At 42.5% G+C, this 22,896-nt stretch overlaps 1 protein-coding gene and 1 long non-coding RNA gene across 2 annotated transcripts in view; one reads left to right on the top strand and one right to left on the bottom strand.

Moving 5' to 3' along the window:
- ZNF438 (zinc finger protein 438) overlaps positions 1-22,896 on the top strand; it is a 54,820-nt gene that overhangs the window by 25,619 nt on the left and 6,305 nt on the right. Inside the window, exon 3 of the mRNA XM_056519433.1 lies at positions 20,068-21,721. Within this exon, the coding sequence (XP_056375408.1) occupies positions 20,068-21,721 (1,654 nt within the window). The remainder of the gene's footprint in view (positions 1-20,067; positions 21,722-22,896) is intronic.
- LOC130273129 (uncharacterized) overlaps positions 16,137-22,896 on the bottom strand; it is a 49,417-nt gene continuing 42,657 nt past the window's right edge. The window contains exon 4 of the long non-coding RNA XR_008843879.1: positions 16,137-16,254. This is a non-coding gene — a long non-coding RNA (uncharacterized LOC130273129). The remainder of the gene's footprint in view (positions 16,255-22,896) is intronic.

Genomic DNA, 22,896 nt, shown 5'->3' with positions numbered 1-22,896 from the left:
GAGGGGTGGAGTCACTTATGGGAGATACTGTATATATAATGTGAGGGGTGGAGTCACTTATGGGAGATACTGTATATATAATGTGAGGGGTGGAGTCACTTATGGTAGATACTGTATATATAATGTGAGGGGTGGACTCACTTATGGGATATACTGTATATATAATGTGAGGGGTGGACTCACTTATGGGAGATACTGTATATATAATGTGAGGGGTGGAGTCACTTATGGGAGATACTGTATATATAATGTGAGGGGTGGACTCACTTATGGCAGATACTGTATATATAATGTGAGGGGTGGACTCACTTATGGGAGATACTGTATATATAATGTGAGGGGTGGACTCACTTATGGGAGATACTGTATATAATGTGAGGGGTGGACTCACTTATGGGAGATACTGTATATATAATGTGAGGGGTGGACTCACTTATGGGAGATACTGTATATATAATGTGAGGGGTGGACTCACTTATGGGAGATACTGTATATAATGTGAGGGGTGGAGTCACTTATGGGAGATACTGTATATAATGTGAGGGGTGGACTCACTTATGGGATATACTGTATAATGTGAGGGGTGGACTCACTTATGGGATATACTGTATATATAATGTGAGGGGCGGACTCACTTATGGGATATACTGTACATATAATGTGAGGGGTGGACTCACTTATGGGAGATACTGTATATAATGTGAGGGGTGGACTCACTTATGGGATATACTGTATATATAATGTGAGGGGTGGACTCACTTATGGGAGATACTGTATATATAATGTGAGGGGTGGACTCACTTATGGGATATACTATATATATAATGTGAGGGGTGGACTCACTTATGGGATATACTGTACATATAATGTGAGGGGTGGACTCACTTATGGGAGATACTGTATATATAATGTGAGGGGTGGACTCACTTATGGGGGATACTGTATATATAATGTGAGGGGTGGAGTCACTTATGGGATATACTGTATATATAATGTGAGGGGTGGACTCACTTATGGGATATACTGTATATATAATGTGAGGGGTGGAGTCACTTATGGGAGATACTGTATATAATGTGAGGGGTGGACTCACTTATGGAATATACTGTATATATAATGTGAGGGGTGGACTCACTTATGGGATATACTGTATATATAATGTGAGGGGTGGAGTCACTTATGGAAGATGCTGTATATAATGTGAGGGGTGGACTCACTTATGGGAGATACTGTATATATAATGTGAGGGGTGGAGTCACTTATGGGAGATACTGTATATATAATGTGAGGGGTGGACTCACTTATGGGAGATACTGTATATAATGTGAGGGATGGACTCACTTATGGGAGATACTGTATATATAATGTGAGGGGTGGACTCACTTATGGGAGATACTGTATATAATGTGAGGGGTGGACTCACTTATGGGAGATACTGTATATAATGTGAGGGGTGAACTCACTTATGGGATATACTGTATATATAATGTGAGGGGCGGACTCACTTATGGGAGATACTGTATATATAATGTGAGGGGTGGAGTCACTTATGGGAGATACTGTATATATAATGTGAGGAGTGGACTCACTTATGGGATATACTGTATATATAATGTGAGGGGTGGACTCACTTATGGGAGATACTGTATATAATGTGAGGGGTGGACTCACTTATGGGATATACTGTATAATGTGAGGGGTGGACTCACTTATGGGAGATACTGTATATATAATGTGAGGGGTGGACTCACTTATGGGAGATACTGTATATATAATGTGAGGGGTGGAATCACTTATGGGAGATACTGTATATATAATGTGAGGGGTGGACTCACTTATGGGAGATACTGTATATAATGTGAGGGGTGGAGTCACTTATAGGAGATACTGTATATATAATGTGAGGGGTGGAGTCACTTATGGGAGATACTGTATATATAATGTGAGGGGTGGACTCACTTATGGGAGATACTGTATATAATGTGAGGGGTGGAGTCACTTATGGGATATACTATATATAATGTGAGGGGTGGAGTCACTTATGGGATATACTATATATAATGTGAGGGGTGGAGTCACTTATGGGATATACTATATATAATGTGAGGGGTGGAGTCACTTATGGGATATACTATATATAATGTGAGGGGTGGATTCACTTATGGGATATACTATATATAATGTGAGGGGTGGAGTCACTTATGGGATATACTATATATAATGTGAGGGGTGGATTCACTTATGGGATATACTATATATAATGTGAGGGGTGGAGTCACTTATGGGAGATACTGTATATATAATGTGAGGGGTGGAGTCACTTATGGGAGATACTGTATATAATGTGAGGGGTGGACTCACTTATGGGAGATACTGTATATATAATGAGGGGTGGACTCACTTATGGGATATACTATATATAATGTGAGGGGTGGACTCACTTATGGGATATACTATATATAATGTGAGGGGTGGAGTCACTTATGGGATATACTATATATAATGTGAGGGGTGGACTCACTTATGGGATATACTATATATAATGTGAGGGGTGGAGTCACTTATGGGATATACTATATATAATGTGAGGGGTGGACTTACATAAAGCAGAATCACATTGGCTCTATGAGAGTGTGCTGCTAGTGGAATTTTTGTAGTGTGAACATACCCTAAGGAAAAGAGCAGTAAAGTGCTGTATACCTGAGTGAGCCAATTATGATCAGCATGCTTCCAGTCACTTACAGCAAGCAGAAATGCAAAATATAATATATTATACTCTTCATTATACTATGAATATGTATTACAGACATAAAAATATAAATATAATGATAACCGTATTTCATAAAATAAATAGATTTGATTTAGATTGATAGTTTCTGGGTCCTTAGACCCCACCGATCATTAGAATGAGCCAGCAATGCCATAGAAAGTCTATGGAGCCAGTCTCCTGCAGCGAGGGGAGAGAATGACCTAGCTGAGGACTTCTCCCCTCTCGTTCTGACGTTCTGTGGGGTCTGAGCACCCCGAAACCGTCCGATCAAAGCTTCTGACATTTATTTCTATGACTTATATTCTTAAATGATTGTAACCCTTTAACTAAGAATCTCCAGAGTCCAGCATTGTTGAGAACATGTTGCTCCCATTATTGTAGTATGCTGCACATAGCAAACACTTGTGATTAGTTGTTGAGGACAGATGCCAGCCAATCACAGTGCAGCTTTCCTTTTACATGAAGATGATGGGATATAAAGCTGAACTCTGGCTACTTTGGGCAACAAGGGCAGGGTTTATGTGGAACGAGTTTTGGTAAGTGAAGAATATCCGCCCTTGCCAAAATGTAAACCAGTACGTCATGGGCTCCCAAGCCCTTTCTTCTCCCGGCCTTTAGCAGCCAAGGGCCGCCACTAAAACCACAGCACAACATGATCTCTGTTGCTGGCTGTTTAACGGTATAAATGCTACTGTCATTTCTCGCAGCATTTAAACATAGCTGGTGCACATCATTGGCGGTACAGTAGTCAGATCAGCTCCCCGCAGTGCACTGTTATGGCAGCCTGAGGCCTGGGTCACCATTGCTGCAGTGACCAATCGTTTGCTACAGGCTGGCAGTGGTGAACAGTGAAAAAACCAATCCTGCTCCTCCGCCCCCAGGAGGCATGGGGGATCAGTGAGAGATAAGACCAGTTTTTTTTTTTTAAGTGCCGGAATTCTGAGCAAGCTAAAAAAAATTAAAAGTGAAACTGACACAAGAAAAGATTCCAATCTTTCCATTATAGCTTAACCCAACCTAAATCTGACATTGAAATTGTCATTAACTAGAAACTTCAGTCTACTTGCGCACATATACAAGTTTTTGAGAAAAAGATGACCAATAGCAAATTTACTAAGCGATTGTCTGAGCTAGGGATTGTGTGTCTGTATACGTGAGTGTGAAGTATACAAGTGAGAGGGACTTAAAATTAAGGGAGTTTAACCCCTTAAGGACGCAGGACGTAAATGTACGTCCTGGTGAGGTGGTACTTAGCACACGGGGACGTACATTTACGTCCTAAGCATAACCGCGGGCATCGGAGCGATGCCCGTGTCATGCGCGGCTGATCCCGGCTGTTGATCGCAGCCAGGGACCCGCCGGCAATGGCCGACGCCCGCGATCTCGCGGGCGTCCGCCATTAACCCCTCAGGTGCCGGGATCAATACAGATCCCGGCATCTGCGGCAGTTCGCGATTAAAATGAACGATCGGATCGCCCGCAGCACTGCTGCGGGGATTCGATCATTCATAACGCCGCACGGAGGTCCCCTCTCCTTCCTCCGTGCGGCTCCCGGCGTCTCCTGCTCTGGTCTGTGATCGAGCAGACCAGAGCAGGAGATGACCGATAATACTGATCTGTTCTATGTCCTATACATAGAACAGATCAGTATTAGCAATCATGGTATTGCTATGAATAGTCCCCTATGGGGACTATTCAAGTGTAAAAAAAAATGTAAAAGTAAAAGTAAAAAAAAGTGAAAAATCCCCTCCCCCAATAAAAAAGTAAAACGTCCGTTTTTTCCTATTTTACCCCCAAAAAGCGTAAAAAACATTTTTTATAGACATATTTGGTATCGCCGCGTGCGTAAATGTCTGAACTATTAAAATAAAATGTTAATGATCCCGTACGGTGAACGGCGTGAACGAAAAAAAATTTAAAAAGTCCAAAATTCCTACTTTTTTAATACATTTTATTAAAAAAAAAAATTATAAAAAATGTATTAAAAGTTTTTTATATACAAATGTGGTATCAAAAAAAAGAACAGATCATGGCGCAAAAAATGAGCCCCCATCCCGCCGCTTATACGGAAAGATAAAAAAGTTATAGGTCATCAAAATAAAGGGATTATAAACGTACTAATTTGGTTAAAAAGTTTGTGATTTTTTTTAAGCGCAACAATAATATAAAAGTATGTAATAATGGGTATCATTTTAATCGTATTGACCCTCAGAATAAAGAACACATGTCATTTTTACCAGAAATTGTACGGCGTGAAAACAAAACCTTCCAAAATTAGCAAAATTGCGTTTTTCGTTTTAATTTCCCCACAAAAATAGTGTTTTTTGGTTGCGCCATACATCTTATGATATAATGAGTGATGTCAGTACAAAGGACAACTGGTCGCGCAAAAAACAAGCCCCCATACTAGTCTGTGGATGAAAATATAAAAGAGTTATGATTTTTAGAAGGCGAGGAGGAAAAAATGAAAACGTAAAAATTAAATTGTCTGAGTCCTTAAGGCCAAAATGGGCTGAGTCCTTAAGGGGTTAACTGCAATATTTGATTGTTTTTTTACTTTTCATTTTTGCAATCCTAAAATCTAGTACGGCCTCCATGTTGGAAAATGCAGTCCAGTGTGCATCTTGCACAATGTATGCAATCCTTGAACAGCAGTTTGAGGGTGCATATTGTTGTGCGAGATGTGTGCGAGTTGTTCATTTGGAAGCCCAGATCCTGGATCTAGAGGAGCAATTGGCAACAATGAGACGCATTGACAACTTGGAGAGGAGTCTCCTGCTCACTGAGCAAGTACTTTCTGGGGTAGAGGTGGGGGAGGATAGTGGGACGGAGGTTCAGGACAGTCAGGCACTTAGCTGGGTTACAGTTAGAAAACTGGGTGGAGGGAAAAGTGTCGGGCAGGCTAGTCCTGATCTAGCACACCCCAACAAGTTTGCCCAGTTGTCAGATGAGGGGGATGCCATTTCAGAGCTAGCAGTACTGCAGCAGGCAGGACTTTGCCTCTGACTGCCAGGGTGGTGCCTGCTCCAGTAAGGAGGGAGGAGTGCAGGGCAGGCCAGACAGGTACTGGTAGTGGGGGACTCAATTATTAGTGGGGGCAGGCAAGATGATCTGTCACAAAGACCAGGATTGCCGAACAATGTGTTGTCCTCCTGGCGCTTGAGTTCGGCACATCGCGGATCGGGTTGACAAGTTGCTGGGTGGGGCTGGAGAGGACCCAGCAGTCATGGTACATATTGGCACCAATGACAAAGTAAGAGGTAGGTGGAGTGTCCTCAAAAATGTCTTCAGGGACTTAGGCCGCAAGCTTAAGGCAAGGACCTCCTAATATTTTCTGAAATATAACCTTTACCACGAGCCACACCAGAGAGGCAGCGGGAGATTAAGAATGTAAACAAGTGACTCTGGTGTAGGAAGGAGAGGTTTGGGTTCATGGAGAACTGGGCCAACTTCGCTGTCTGATACCGTCTCTACCGGAGGGGCGGGCTGCACCTCAATGGGGAGGGTGCAGCTGTGCTTGGGGAGAAGATGGCTAGAAGGGTGGAGGAGTGTTTAAACTAGGGACTGAGGGGGAGGAAACATACAACATAGAGGGGGAGGATAGTGTAGATAGAGAGGGTGGAGTGGAGGGAGGGGTTAGAATAGTTAATAGGGATAGGCTTCATAGGAAGAAAAAACATACACCATTGAATTGCATGTTGACTAATGCCAGAAGTCTGTCCAATAAAACAGAGGAACTGGAGTGGTTGATGTCTGAGGAAAATGATGACATAGTGGGTATAACAGAGACTTGGTTGGATGATAGCTGTGACTGGGCAGTCAACATACAGGGTAATGTTGGCACCCCTGAAATTTTTCAAGAAAATGAAGTATTTCTCACAGAAAAGGATTGTGGTAACACATGTTTATTATTGTTTTGTGTGTATTGGAACTAAACAAAAAAAAAGAAAAAAAAGCTAATTGGACATAATGTCACACCAAACTCCAAAAATGGGCTGGATAAAATGATTGGAACCCTTTCAAAATTGTGGAAAAATAAGATTGTTTCAAGCATGTGATGCTCCTTTTAAACTCATCTGGGGCAAGTAACGTATTTATTGGGGTATACCACACACCGGCCTATAACACGCACCCTCATTTTACCAAGGATATTTGGGTAAAAAACGTTTTTTACCCAAATATCCTTGGTAAAATGAGGGTGCGTGTGTGCGCGTGTATACCCCGATACACTGTTTCTAACCCCGCAGAAGCCCCCAGGAAAGGCAGGGGGGGAGAGGCCGTCGCTGCCCGCTTTTCTCCCCCAGCCTTTCCTGGGGTCTAGAGCCCTTCTGCCGCCCCTTCTCTCCCCCTGCTATCGCCGCCGCTGCCCCTTCTCTCCCCCTGGCTATCAGCGCCGCTGCCCCATTGCCGCTTCTCTCACCCTGGCTATCGGCGCTGGCAATGGGGCAGCAGGCGCTGATAGCCAGGGGGAGAGAAGGGGTAGCGGCGCCAATAGCCAGGGGGAGAGAAGCGCCGGCAGCAGGGCTGTAGACCCCAGGAAAGGCAGGGGGAGAGAAGCGGGCAGCGACGGCCTCTCTCCCCCTGCCTTTCCTGGGGGCTTCTGCGGGGTCATAAAAACTGGGGAAGGGGGGGGGGCAATGGGGCAGCGGTGTCGGCAGTCTCTGGACCCCAGGACAGGCAGGGGCAGAGAAGCCGGCAGCGACGGCAGGTCTCTGCACCTGCAAAAGCCGCTGCAGTTCATTGATTTAAAGCGGCTTATCGGCGTATAACACGCAGATAGACTTTAGGCTAAAAATTTTAGCCTAAAAGATGCGTGTTATATGCCGATAAATACGGTAACAGGTGTGGGCAATATAAAAATCACACCTGAAAGCAGATAAAAAGGAGAGAAGTTCACTTAGTCTTTGTATTGTGTGTCTGTGTGTGCCACACTAAGAATGGACAACAGAAAGAGAAGAGAACTGTCTGAGGACTTGAGAACCAAAATTGTGGAAAAATATCAACAATCTCAAGGTTACAAGTCCATCTCCAGAGATCTATATTTGCCTTTATCCACAGTGCGCAACATTATCAGGACTATTGCAAACCCGTGGCCCTGTAGCTAATCTCCCTGGGCGTGGACGGAAGAGAAAAATTTATGAAAGGTGTCAACGCAGGATAGTCCGGATGGGGGATAAGAAGCCCCAAACATGTTCCAAAGATATTCAAGCTGTCCTGCAGACTCAGTGTCAGCGCGAACTATCCGTCAACATTTAAATGAAACGCTATGGCAGGAGACCCAGGAGGACCCCACTGCTGACACACAGACATAAAAAAGCAAGACTACATTTTGACAAAATGAACTTGAGTAAGCCAAAATCCTTCTGGGAAAACGTCTTGTGGACAGATGAGACCAAGGTAGAGCTTTTTGGTAAAGCACGTCATTCTACTGTTTACCGAAAACGGAATGAGGCAAAAAGCACCCAGAAATGGATGGAAACAAAGTGCTGGAGAGTTCTGAAGTGGTAGCAATGAGTCCAGATCTAAATCCCATTGAACACCTGTGGAGAGATCTTAAAATTACTGTTAAGAAAAGGCACCTTCCAATAAGAGAGACCTGGAGCAGTTTGCAAAGGAAGAGTGGTCCAACATTCCGGCTGAGAGGTATAAGAAGCTTAATGATGGTTATAGGAAGCGACTGATTTCAGTTAATTTTTCGAGAGGGTGTGCAACCAAATATTAAGTTAAGGGTGCCAATAATTTTGTCCAGACCATTTTTGGAGTTTGGTGTGACATTGTGGTCCAATTTGCTTTTTTTCTCTCCTTTTTTTTGGTTTACGGTAGTTTCAATACACACAAGGGGAATAAACATGTGTATGGCAAAACATGTGTTACTGCAATCCTTTTCTGGGAGAAATTTCAGGGGTGCCAACATTTACGGCCATGACTGTACATTTAAAATTGCAGTTGGAAATGTTAAAACAAAGGCACTGAAATGACAACTACAGATAAGGGGAGGTGGTACAGAAAGCACATGCATATGGAATACAGGGAATAATGATCAGAGAATTGGGTACCATGAAGATCACTCAATGAAGTCATAGATATTAGTAGATCAATATAAACATAAGAGTGTGATATAGATGTTTAGCAAAATAAACAGATCAAAGGCTAAACATAAAAGACAATAGCCAAGAAACCATAGAACATCCTGCCTTGTGTGCTACCAGCTCCAACCCCAACGTACGTTTCGTGTTGTGCTTCGTCAGTCAGAAAGACACATTGCCAATGACAGTAAAACTAACCCCACAATGTTCTTTAACTATATAAATAGTAAAAAGGTTAAAAATAAGTGTTGGCCCTTTAAAAAACGATAAAGAAGAAATTATAAATGGTGATCAGGAAAAAGCTAATATATTAAACATTCTTCTCCACTGTATTTAACGAGGAAAATGAAATGCCAGGTGAAATACAGTGGGATGAGGTAAACTCCCCAGTACAGGTCACCTGTCTAAGGCTGGGTCCACACTACGTTTTGTCCCATACGGGAGCGCATATGGCAGGAGGGAGCTAAAACCTCGCGCTCCCGTATGTGACCGTATGCGCTCCCGTATGCCATTCACTTCAATGAGCCGACCGGAGTGAAACGTTCGGTCCGGTCGGCTCATTTTTGCGCCGTATGCGCTTTTACAACCGGACCTAAAACCGTGGTTGACCACGGTTTTAGGTCCGGTTGTAAAAGCGCATACGGCGCAAAAATGAGCCGACCGAACGTTTCACTCCGGTCGGCTCATTGAAGTGAATGACATACGGGAGCGCATACGGTCACATACGGGAGCGCGAGGTTTTAGCTCCCTCCTGCCGTATGCGCTCCCGTATGGGACAAAACGTAGTGTGGACCCAGCCTAACCCAGGAAGAAATACAGTGCCGCCTACAAAAAAATCTAAAAAGACAAATCACCAGGTCCAGATGGCATTCACCCCCGTGTTCTAAATCAATTAATAGACAGACCCCTATTTTTAATATTCAGGGACTCTATAGTAACAGGGACTGTTCCCCAGGACTGGCGCATAGCAAATGTTATGCCAATATTTAACAAGGGGTCAAAAAGTGACCCCGGGAATTATAGGCCTGTTAGTTTAACCTCCATTGTATGTAAATTGTTTGAGGGTTTTCTAAGAGATGCTATTTTGGGATATCTTGATAAAAATAAATGTATGACCCCATATCATGGCTTTATGAGTGATTGGTTCTGTCAAACTAAACTGATCAGCTTTTATGAGGAGGTGAGCTCCAGACTGGACCAGGGGCAATTGCAAAGCATTTGATACGGTGCCACATAAAAGGTTGGTGCATAAAATGAGAAAGATCGGGCTGGGGGAGAATGTGTGTAAGTGGGTAAGTAACTGGCTCAGTGATAGGAAACAGAGGGTGGTTATTAATGGTACTTATTCTGATCGGGTGACTGTTACTAATGGGGACCACAGGGGTCAGTCTTGGGTCTTGTTCTATTTAATATATTCATTAATGACCTTGTAGAGGGGTTGAATAGTAAAGTAGCAATCTTTGCAGATGATTCTAAACTCTGTAAAGTGGTAAACACTATAGAGGACAGTGCACTGTTAAAAATGGATCTGGATAGGTTGGGGGTTTGGGCTGAGAAGTGGCAGATGAGGTTCAACACTGATAAATGTAAGGTAATGCACATGGGGAAGAAAAATCCGGGCTGGGATTATGTATTAAATGGGAGAACACTTGGGACGACTGATGTGGAAAAGGACTTGGGAGTCTTAGTTATCAGTAAGTTTACCTGTAGTGACCAGTGTTAGGCAGCTGCTGCCAAGGCTAATAAAATCATGGGGTGCATGAATAGGGGCATAGATGCCCACGACAAGGAAATAATTCTACCGCTGTACAAATCACTAGTCAGACCACACATGGAATACTGTGTACAGTACTGGGCACCAGTGTACAAGAAATATATAGTGGAGCTGGAGAGGGTTCAAAGACGGGGGATGGGAGGACTACAGTACCCAGAAAGATTATCAGAATTAGGGTTATTTAGTTTAGAAAAAAGGATTAGGGGCGACCTAAAAACTATGTATAAATATATCAGGGGACAGTACAGAGATCTCTCCCATGATCTATTTATACCCAGGGCTGTATCTATAACAAGGGGGCATCCTCTAGTGGAAGTGGAAAGAAGTTTTCTTCACCAGCACAGACGGGGAACTCAGTAAAAGAATTTAAAAGGGGTCTGGATGCATTTTTGGAGAATAATAACATTACTGGTTATGGATCCAAGATCTATAGGGACAGAAGGTTGATCCAGGGATCTATTCTGATTACCATATTTGGAGTCGAAAAGGAATTTTAACCTAGAGTATGAGGGTTTTTTGCCTTCCTCTGGAGCAACTTAGTAGGGACTCATTAGGGTTATAGGTTGAACTTGATGGACTCTGGTCTTTTTTCAACCTTATGAACTATGTCAGCGAGGAAGGCGTTGATTCTATGGACTGGCCCGTCCGTTCCCCAGACCTGATTCCGATTGAGCACATCTGGGACATCATGTCTCGCTCCATCCACCAACACCACATTGCACCATGGACTGTCCGCCACCTCATCAGGATCATGCCCAGGCGTTGTAGGGAGGTCATATGGGCACGTGGAGGCCACACACACTACTGAGCCTCATTTTGACTTGTTTTAAGGACATTACATAAAAGTTGGATCAGCCTGTAGTGTGGTTTTACACTTTAATTTTGAGTGTGACTCCATATCCAGACCTCCATGGGTTCATAAATTTGATTTCCATTGATAATTTTTGTGTGATTTTGTTGTCAGCACATTCAACTATGTAAAGACGAAGGTATTTCATACGATTAGTTCGTTCATTCAGATCTAGGATGTGTTACCTTAGTGTTCCCTTTATTTTTTTGAGCGGTGTACTTAGTTGTTTCACTATACACGAAACTAAAGACTCCTTTAGGTTCTTGTACAGAACAAAAAAGTATTAAAAAAAAACTAAAAACTTTTAAATGTCGTTTCCATTGTGCCTATACTGGAATCTTCTGTCAGAGGTATAAGTTGGATCTCACTTCCAAATATATTTTCATCATAAGACTAGACCAATAGAATCTATAGTAAGTGTTTTCTTAGAGCACAGCAGGTTTATTGATTTTAACCTCTTCAGGACACAGGGCGTATGGATACACCCTGCATTCCGAGTCCTTAAAGGGGTACTCCGGTGCTTAAACATCTTATCCCCTATCCAAAGGATAGGGGATAAGATGCCTGATCGCGGGAGTCCCGCCGCTGGGGACCCCTGGGATCATGCACGCGGCACCCCGTTTGTAATCAGTGCCCAGAGCGTGTTCGCTCCGGGACTAATTACTGGCGACCGCAGGGCCGGCGGCGTGTGACGTCACACCTCCACCCCCATGTGATGTCACGCTCCGCCCCTCAATGCAAGCCGACTGGAGGGGGCGTGATAGCTATAGGGGATAGGGGATAAGATGTTTAAGCACCGGAGTACCCCTTTAAGGACACAGGGCGTATCCATACGCCCGTGGGAATTCCGGTCCCCACCGCTAGCCTGTTGGGGACCGGAGCCGGATCCCTGCTGAAATCGTTCAGCAGGCATCGCGGCATATCGCCCAGGGGGGTCATTATGTCCCCCCATGTCGGCGATGGCCGCAGATCGCTGGGCAATTCAGCCCAGCGATCTGCGGCAAATTCCGGGTCAATCGGGTCTCCGACGGTCTCTGACGTCCCCGAACAGCCAGAGCCAGCAGGGGTGAAGTGGCACTGGTGCCACCTCACGATCGCCCTAATTCGTCGGCTGGTTTACCGGCCGAGCAATCAGGGCACCTGCTGCGGGTGTCACTCCCTCAACCCGCTCCGCCCCTCTTCCGGAGGACGTGAGCGGGTGTGGGAAGAAAACCCCGGGAGCTGGGGACCCCGATCCCCGGCGTCCCTGTTGGGATCGGGGCCCCAGGAGCGGCGTCGGCGAGGGACTGACCTGGGGAGCAGCAGTTGGTGCTGAGTGACAGCCTCCTGCTGTTGCTTAGCAACAGCTCCCAGCATGCAAAAAGGGCATGCTGGGAGCTGTAGTTATGCAACAGCAGGAGGCAGACCACCACAACTCCCAGCATTCCCTTATGGGCATGCTGGGACTTATAGTTATGCAACAGCTGGAGGCACATTTTTTCTATGGAAAAGTATAACTACAACTCCCAGCTTGCACAAACAGCTAAAGTGCATGCTGGGAGTTGTAGTGGTGAATCTGCTGGTTGCATAACTACAACTCCCAGCATGCCTGTTGGCTATCGGTGACTGCTGAGAGTTGTAGTTTTCCAACAGCTGAAGGCACACTGGTTGTGGAACTCAGTTTTTTTTTTTTTTTAACTTACTCAGTGTTTCACGACCGGTGTGCCTCCAGCTGTTGCAAACTACAACTCCCAGCATGCACCGTACATGCTGGGAGTTGTAGTTTTGCAACAGCTGGAGGCACACTCGTTGTGAAACACTGAGTAAGGTCACAAACTCAGTGATACATAACCAGTGTGCCTACAGCTGTTGCAAACTAAAACTCTCAGCATGTACAGTCTGTCAGCGCATGCAGGGAGTTGTAGTTTTGCAACAGCTGGATGTTCCCCCCCCCCCCCCCAATGTGAACATACAGGGTACACTCACATGGGCGGAGGTTTACAGTAAGTATCTGCAGCTCAAACTGCCAGCATGAAACTACTGTGAACCCCCGCCCGTGCGACTGTACCCTAAAAACACTACACTACACTAACACAAAATAAAATAAATAGTAAAAAACACTACATATACCCCTACACAGCCCCCCTCCCCTCCCCAATAAAAATGAAAAACGTCTGGTACGCCACTGTTTCCAAAACGGAGCCTCCAGCTGTTGCAAAACAACTACTTCCAGTATTACCAGACAGCCACTGACTGTCCAGGTATTCTGGGAGTTTTACAACAGCTGGAGGCACCCTGTTTGGGAATCACTGGCGTAGAAAACCCCTATATCCACCCCTATGCAAGTCCCTAATTTAGGCCTCAAATGCGCATGGCGCTCTCACTTTGGAGCCCTGTCGTATTTCAAGGCAACAGTTTAGGGTCACATATGGGGTATCGCCGTACTCGGGAGAAATTGGGCTTCAAATTATGGGGGGTATTTTCTGCTTTTACCTTTTTTAAAAATGTAAAATTTTTGGGAAAACAAGCATTTTAGATAAAAAAAAAAAAAAATTTTTTTTTTACATATGCAAAGGTCGTGAAACACCTGTGGGGTATAAAGGTTCACTTAACCCCTTGTTACGTTCCCCAAGGGGTCTAGTTTCCAAAATAGTATGCCATGTGTTTTGTTTTTTTTTGCTGTCCTGGCACCATAGGGGCTTCCTAAATGCGGCATGCCCCCAGAGCAAAATTTGCTTCCAAAAAGCCAAATGTGACTACTCCTCTTCTGAGCACTGTAGTGTGCCAGCAGAGCACTTTTCACCCCCATATGGGGTGTTTTCTGAATCGGGAGAAATTGGGCTGCTATTACCCTTTTAAAAATGTAAAATTTTGGGGAAAACAAGCATTTTAGGTCAATTTTTTATTTTAATTTTTTTTACATTTGCAAAAGTCATGAAACACCTGTGGGGTATTAAGGCTCACTTTATCCCATGTTACATTCCCCGAGGGGTCTAGTTTCCAAAATGGTATGCCATGTGTTTGTTTTTTTTTTTTTGCTGTTTTGACACCCTAGGGGCTTCCTAAAGGTGACATGCCCCCCAAAAACCATTTCAGAAAAATGTTCTCTCCAAAATCCCCTTGTCGCTCCTTCCCTTCTGAGCCCTCTACTGCGCCCGCCGAACACTTTACATAGACATATGAGGTATGTGGTTACTCGAGAGAAATTGGGTTTCAAATACAAGTAAAAATTTTCTCCTTTTACCACTTGCAAAAATTCAAAAATTGGGTCTACAAGAACATGCGAGGGTAAAAGAAGATTGTGAATTTTCTCCTTCACTTTGCTGCTATTCCTGTGAAACACTTAAAGGGTTAAAACGCTTACTGAATGTCATTTTGAATACTTTTGGGGGTGCAGTTTTTATAATGGGGTCATTTATGGGGTATTTCTAAGATGAAGACCCTTCAAATCCACTTCAAACCTGAACTGGTCCATGAAAAAAAGCGAGTTTCAAAATTTTGTGAAAAATTGGAAAATTGCTGCGGAACTTTGAAGCCCTCTGGTGTCTTGCAAAAGTAAAAACTCATAAATTTTATGATGCAAACATAAAGTAGACATATTGTATATGTGAATAAAAAAAAAATGTATTTTGAATATCCATTTTCCTTACAAGCAGAGAGCTTCAAAGTTAGAAAAATGCAAAAAAAAAATTCATCAAATTTTGGGATTTTTCACCAACAAGGGATGCAAGTTACCACAAAAATGTACTACTGTGTTAATGGAATAGAATATGTCACGAAAAAACAATCTCGGAATCAGAATGATAACTAAAAGTATTCCAGAGTTATTAATGTTTAAAGTGACAGTGGTCAGATGTGCAAAAAACACTCTGGTCCTTAAAGGGGTACTCCGCTGGAAATTATTATTTTTTTTAAATCAACTGGTGCCAGAAAATTAAACAGATTTGTAAATTACTTCTATTTAAAAATCTTATTCCTTCCAGTACTTATCAGCTGGAATTTGCTCCACAGGAAGTTATTTTCTTTTTAAATGACCTTTCTGTATTACCACAGTGCTCTGGAGTTCTTTTCAGTCTGAGCAAAGTGCTCTGTGCTGACACCTTTGTCCATATCAGGAACTGTGCAGAGCAGGAGAGGTTTGCTATAGGGATTTGCTTGTACTCTGGACAGTTCCTTATATGGACAGATGTGTCGGCAGAGAGCACTGTGGTCAGACATTCAAGGAAATTCAAAGAGAAGAAAACTTCCTGTGGAGCAAATAGCAGCTGATAAATACTGGAAGGATTAAGATTTTTTAATAGAAGTAATTTACAAATTTGTTTTAACTTTCTGGCACCCGTTGATTTAAAGAAAAAGTGTTTTCCAGCGGAGCACCCCTTTAAGGCCAAAATGGGCTTGTTCCTTAAGGGGTTAAATTAATTAAATTCTTCTAACATCTTAAGATTCCCCATAATAAAGTATGCATTAATTGCCGCACTTTGATCACACAATTAATATGTACAGTGTTACTGAATATTAATGAGTTAATTTCGCTGACAGCACCAATGTGTTTTTGGTGCAAAAACTTCAAAGATTCCTATGTTTGCCCTGGTGTGCAGCTTACAGGAGAAAAATATTGTTGTCATAATATTACTGCACTTATTATTAACAGGACTGAAAAGAAATGTTCACTGTCGTTTTTTTTATTTTTATTTTTTGCAAACTTCTGCAGTTTTGATCTTTTGGGTCTTCATAAACTTTCATCTCCCACCATGGACTAGGGCTGGTATTTTGGTTTCTTTGGTGAAATCGTCTTCTGTAATGAAAATAATATAATATTATTTTGTTATATTAATAGCCACAGAATGTTTCCTATGATGTGGTCTATAATAACTCAGGGAAGACCTAAATGTACTGTTTAAATATGGGTACTACAATTGCTTTGTGTTAGTACATTTCCACAAAGTGAGCAATTAAATAGTTTATAAATCTTAATAGGTACTGAAATGCAGGAAATTAGCTCCCTAAGGATTCATGGGTGTAAATGTACAGCGCTGCATAGCATCACTTAGCGCTCGCTTCATTCCCGGCGGGTCCCGGCCGCTGTCAGCAGCCGCGGACCCACCGGTAATGGTGGACATCAGCGATTACGCTGATGTCTGCCACTAACCCCTCAGGTGCCGTGATCAGTACAGATCACGGCATCTGTGGCAGTGCAGCACTTATAATGGCTGATCTGATGGTCCACGGCACTGCCGCTGGGATCAGATCAGCCGAGATAGAGGGCGGAGGTCCCCTCACCTGCCTCCGTCCATCTCCCGGGGTCTTCTGCACTGATCTGCCTTCCAGCAGACCAGAGCAGAAGATAGCCGATAATACTGATCAGTGCTATGCCCTATGCATAGCCCTGAACAGTATTAGCAATCTAATGATTGCTATAAATAGTCTCTTGTGGGGACTAAAAAAGTGTAAAATAAATGTAAAAAAATTTGGAAAAAAACCCTCCCCCAATAAAGTTTTAAATCACCCCTTTTCCCCATATTAATACAAAAAAAAGCGTAAAAAAAAGATAAATAATAAACATATTTGGTATAGTTGTGTGCGTAAATGTCCGAACTATAAAAATATAATGTTAATGATCCCCTACGGCGAACGGCGTGAACATAAAAAAAAAAGTAAAAAAAATTCAGCTTTTTTGTTACATCGAACTGCAAATTTTTTTTTTTATAAAAAGCGATCAAAAAGTCACATATATGCAAACATCTAGAGAAAGAAAGGAAGGCGCCTCATGTGCGGGATCAGTAGATCTTGCAGGTGGGGGTAGGGGACGGTGATTCCCAAGCCGCTTACCGAAGTTGGTTGTGCGCCCACACACAACAAGGTTAAGAGCAGAAGAGATATTGAAGAAGGTCCACTGCAGCCCTCCTGGGTGAGAGTAAAATCAAAAACGAATGACCAGGGAGTCAGGAGTTTGTCTGGCGCAGAGAGGAACCATCAGGCAGCCAAGTAAAATCAATGGATTTATTAGATGCAACGCGTTTCGCTGCGCATGCGCAGCTTCATACATGTAAACATGGTAACAAAAAAAACTACAGATCATGGCGCAAAAAATGAGCCACCAGAATACGGAAAAATAAGAAAGCTATAGGTGGTCAAAATAGGGCAATTTTAAACATACTGATTTTGTAAAAAAAAAAAAAAAAAAAGTTTGATATTTTTTAAAAGCAGTACAATAATAGAAATGTATGTAACCATGGGTATCATTTTAATCGTATTGACCCAGAGAATAAAGAAAACATGTATTTTTTCCCGTAAACGAAAACGAAACCCACCAGATTAGCAAAATTATGATTTTCGTTTAAATTTCCTTACACACAAAAATGTTTTTTGGGCTTACCATGCGTTTTAGGGTAGAATGAGTGATATCATTGCAAAGAACAACTGGTCATGCAAACAAGAAGCCCTCATAAGGGTATGGGAAAGGAAATATAAAAGAGTTATGAATTTTAGAAGGCGAGGAGGAAAAAACTAAAACGCAAAAATAAAATTGGCTGTGTCCTTAAAGGGGTACTCCGGTGGAAACTTTTATTCATTTATTTATTTATTTTTTAAATCAACTGGTGCCAGAAAGTTAAACAGATTTGTAAATGATTTCTTTTAAAAAATATCTTAATCCTTCCAGTACTTATTATCTGCTGAATACTACAGAGGAAATTATTTTCTTTTTGGAACACAGTGCGCTCTGCTGACATCATGAACACAGTGCTCTCTGCTGACATCTCTGTCTATTTTAGGAACTGTCCTGAGCAGCATATGTTTTCTATGGGGATTTTCTCCTATTCTGGACTGTTCTTAAAATAGACAGAGGTGTCAGCAGAGAGCACAGTGGTCATGATGTCAACAGAGAGCTCTGTGTTCCAAAAAGAAAAGAATTTTCTCTGTAGTATTCAGCAGCTAATAAATACTGGAAGGATTACGATTTTTTTTAATAGAAGTAATTTACAAATCTGTTAAACTTTCTAGTACCAGTTGATAAAAAAAAAAAAAGTTTTCCACCGGAGTACCCCCTTGAAGGTGAAAATAGACTGAGTCCTTAACCCCTTCCCGCTACATGACGTATGCATACGTCATGAGCGGGCACCCGCGATAGAACGCGGGGTCAGCGTGTGATCATATCGCGCCGGGACCCGCGGCTAATACCGGACATCACCGATCACAGTGATGCCCGGTATTAACCCTTCAGACGCGGCGATCAAAGTTGATCGCCGCGTCTAAAGTGAAAGTAAACTTTGACGGTTAACTCAGTGGAGCTGTCCCGAACAGCTTGCTGTACAGCTGGAGGGTCCCTACTTGCCTCCTCACTCTATGATCGCCAAATGACTGCTCCGTGCCTGAGATCCATTGATCAGCGATAACACTGATCAATGCCCGGCCATTGCCTGGCAATGATCTGTGTAGAAGATCAGTGTGTGCAGTGTTATAGCCCCTTATGAAAATAAAGTGTTAATAAAGATCATTTAACCCCTTCCATAATAAGTCAGAATCACCCCCCTTTCCCCCTCCCCCAAAAAAAAGGTCTAAATAAAAATAAACACATGTGGTATTGCCGAGTGTGTAAATGTCCGAACTATAAAAATATAATATTAGTTAAACTGCACGGTCTATGGCGTACACGTAAAAAAATTCCAAAATAGCGCATTTTTGGTCACTTTTTATACTATTAAAAAGTGATCAAAAAGTCCAATAAAAAAAATGATACGGATAAAAACGTCAGATCACGGCGCAAAAAAGCTGCCATCATACATCCCCATATGCGGAAAAATAAGAAAGTTATGGGGGTCAGAAGATGACATTTTTAAACGTATAAATTTTCCTGCATGTAGTTATGATTTTTTCCCAGAAGTACGGCAAAATCAAACCTATATAAGTAGGGTATCATTTTAACCATAAGGACCTACATATATAATGATAAGGTGTCATGTTTACTGGAAAATGCACTGTGTAGAAACGGAAGCCCCCAAAATTTACAAAATGTCATTTTTTCTTCAGTTTTGTCGCACAATGATTTTTTTTTTCGTCTCGCCGTGGATTTTTGGGTATAAAATGACTGTCACTGCAAAGTAGAATTGGTGGTGCAAAAAATAAGCCATAATATGGATTTTTAGGTGCAAAATTTTAAGCGTTATGATTTTTAGAAGGTAATGTGGAAAAAATGAAAATACAAAAACTGAAAATACCCTGCGTCATTAAGGAACTAAAGTGTCATTTAAATCTCAGTTTTTTTGCTCGGTCTTACATGTCATTTGCATAGACATAAATAGCACTTTGGGATGTAAAGTTATCAAAGTAACCAAATAATAGACAAAAAGTTTTGTGCGCTGTTCTAATTAGCAGTACCTGGGTTCAAGTACCTGGGTTTTCAGGGGATTTCCTTGGCCACTCTACTACACACTGGATACGGAGAGATTCATTTTAACTAGTGTAGATACCAGCTGTTGTATTTGTACTTATCCAATGTAGATCTGACAAAACTTAAACTCATCAGGTGCTGAGAGCTATGGTGAAAAAGATACATTGGATTGTTTGATATTTTGTTGTTTTTTATTTCAAAATGTTTTATATTTTACAGAGGAGTCAAAAATCCCCATTGGATCTACTGGGACCATGCACTGCAGGAAGACCATTCCCAACACAACTCACTTTAGAACTATTGCACCGAAAGTGGCTTCCTATTCTTCATCCAGTTATGCTCCCTCCCTGTCTGACGTTGCTGTTCCAGGATCTAAACCCTTGGTTATTAACACTCAGAACTATACTTTAATGAAAGTAGCCGGTCAGGATGGTACTTTCTCTCTTGTAGCTTTACCACAAGCAACCTTACCAGTGGGTGGATCTGTAATACAAACCACAGGTATACCTTTGCAAGAAAATCTCAAATTGCCCATTCCAAGGTACCAACCCTCTGGCTGTAAAAAGTTCCTCAGTAAGAAAAAGGGTGCATGTAAGCCAAAAATAGAAAACTCTAATGTGCAGGTAAGTCAAGATGGACCTTCTGAAGTTGTTATAAAAGCTAAACCTTTGATGAAAGTAGAAGAGTCTGGTTTTGAAAGCAGGCTTTTACCTGGAAGCAGAGCAGACGTTTGTGAAGTAAATAACTCTACAAATCTAAATATAGAAAAGAGTCAAAACCCAACTTTGTGCACGGGAAGTTCTATAAAGTTCAGCACTAATATTGAGAAGGTAGTCGGGTCATCAGACAATGGATCATTGGTTAGATATGAAGGCGCTAAAGTTGTTGATGCTACAAACCCATTAACAGTCCTCTCTCCTGTTGTTTTTGGCAGTCCGCTTCATCTCCTCCAATCTGTTCCTAAGGGAAAATTGCCCATTTTGCCTTATTCAAAAATCAAGAAATCGATCCCTTTGGAAACCAATGTATCAAAGCCAAATGTAGGTAAAACTGGAGTTCAGGCAGACTCGTGCCAAGTTACTACTCCTTCTGTCAATGTTTTAAATGTGTCTCCTCTGGACAATCCAGGCCAACCAATTTTGACATCTGATTCGGGTATCTTGAGCAAGCAAAACTGTGGTATAGCAAGAAAACGGGGTAAGAAACGAAAAAGTTACAGTGAGATGTTGGGCTATCAAACAAAAATGAGACTTGTTGGAAACCGGCTTATTATGTGCAAAGAGAAATGCAAATCCCAGGTGGAGATCAGTGGTAAATGTGAAACATCATTGAAGAGATATCGTAGTATAATGCCAAAGCCAGTGGTGGAGATTCAGGGCTTGACATCACTGAATGTTTCCAACCATTTATTCCAAACAAATATGTCAGATTGTCCTCTAAGAAGCCGGTTGTTTGGTAGCAGACTTCACAGATGGCGGCAAGGAGACCATTCTTTATTGACTCAAAAGAGTACTGCCAAAGTGCTCTACAAGTGTAACATATGTGAACATAGCTTTCAGTTTAAGCATCACCTACAAGATCACTTGAACAGTCACGGTAACAGGAGACCCTACCACTGTCGTCTATGTCGTAAGGCCTATGTGCACTCCGGTAGTCTCAGCACACACATGAAGCTCCACCACAGTGAGAACCGCCTCAAGAAGCTAATGTGTTGCGAGTTCTGTGCCAAGGTCTTTGGACACATTAGAGTTTATTTTGGTCACCTTAAAGAAGTACATCGAGTTATTATAAGCACAGAGTCCTCCTGTAAGCAGCCAGAGAAAAGAAATATCTCCCTCAAAGTGAAACCTGAGGAGAATGTATTACTACACAGGTGAGCGTTATTTAACCTTCATCCATAACAGCCATTTACATAGATGTAGCTGCCAACAACTGCATGATGTGCCACACTGTACAAGTGTACTGTACGGGGTCCACTCCATTGCTAATGTTTGGAGGAACTGACTCTCCCAAAATGGCATCAATGTGTGAGCTCTACCATGACACTAGATCACTAGGCAGGAGGGACACTGTGACCGGCAGGCCCCACCATACCACTGTCACCAACCAAAAGCCACCAAATGCTCTGCTGCAGAACCCATGACACCAGACACATGACAAGGTGAAACATACAGTAACGTAGGCTGCACTGTGTTTACACTGTGCAGGACAAACATACAGTACTGTACAGTTGTAGTGTGACACTCTGCCCACCGATATTGAGATGTAGCGCTGCAATTATGTTGGAAGGTTGCTACATCTATAAAGTGCACCTTAGTGCTAGTATATCGGTTGGTCGGCATTTCCTTTGGTGGTGGAAAGAAGAAAATTCTGGCACTCACCAAATCTGTTTAGTGTAAAGGTTATTTCATATAGTCAGATCAAAAACTGTATGCGTTTCGGCCATTGCCTTCCTCTGCTGTCTGTCAGCAGGGGTCTTAGTGCTAACACCCCCACCAATCTGGAGGACGAGCAGGGGGAAGCACCCTTCACTCCTTGTCTTCCCTAGATGACCCTTAGACTTATAATGGGGTTGCAGGATGGAGATACCTGCAAGCCAGGATGATGATCCAGCACTTCAACTTTTGCAGCTTTACTGGATATTCAATCGTTACAGCACACATCAAGCGCCTTTCGAGCGCATGAGCGCTCTTTATCGATAAAATGCCTTTGCTTTTACAGTCTGTAGGTTGACAAGAGGAGATGTCACACAGGTTATATTTATACTGTGTAAACTTGGAGACTCCAAGCTTTACACAGTATAATTATAACCTGTGTGAAATCTCCTCTTGTCAACCTACAGACTGTAAAAGCAAAGGCATTTCATTGGTAAAGAGTGCGCATGCGCTTGATGCTGTAGTGAACGGTATTACCTGTGTGCTGTATCGATTGAATTTTCAATAAAGCTGTGAAAGTCTTGAAGTGCTGGATCATCATTTCGAGTAACTAGTCACTGCATGATTGGATGACCTACATGGTTTCTCTATTTGCCTTTTAACCCCTTCCTCT

Source organism: Hyla sarda, chromosome 5 (genome assembly GCF_029499605.1).
Source record: "Hyla sarda isolate aHylSar1 chromosome 5, aHylSar1.hap1, whole genome shotgun sequence".
Lineage (NCBI taxonomy): Eukaryota > Metazoa > Chordata > Amphibia > Anura > Hylidae > Hyla > Hyla sarda.
Note: the sequence above shows the minus strand (reverse complement) of the source record. Positions and strands in the feature narration are given on the sequence as shown.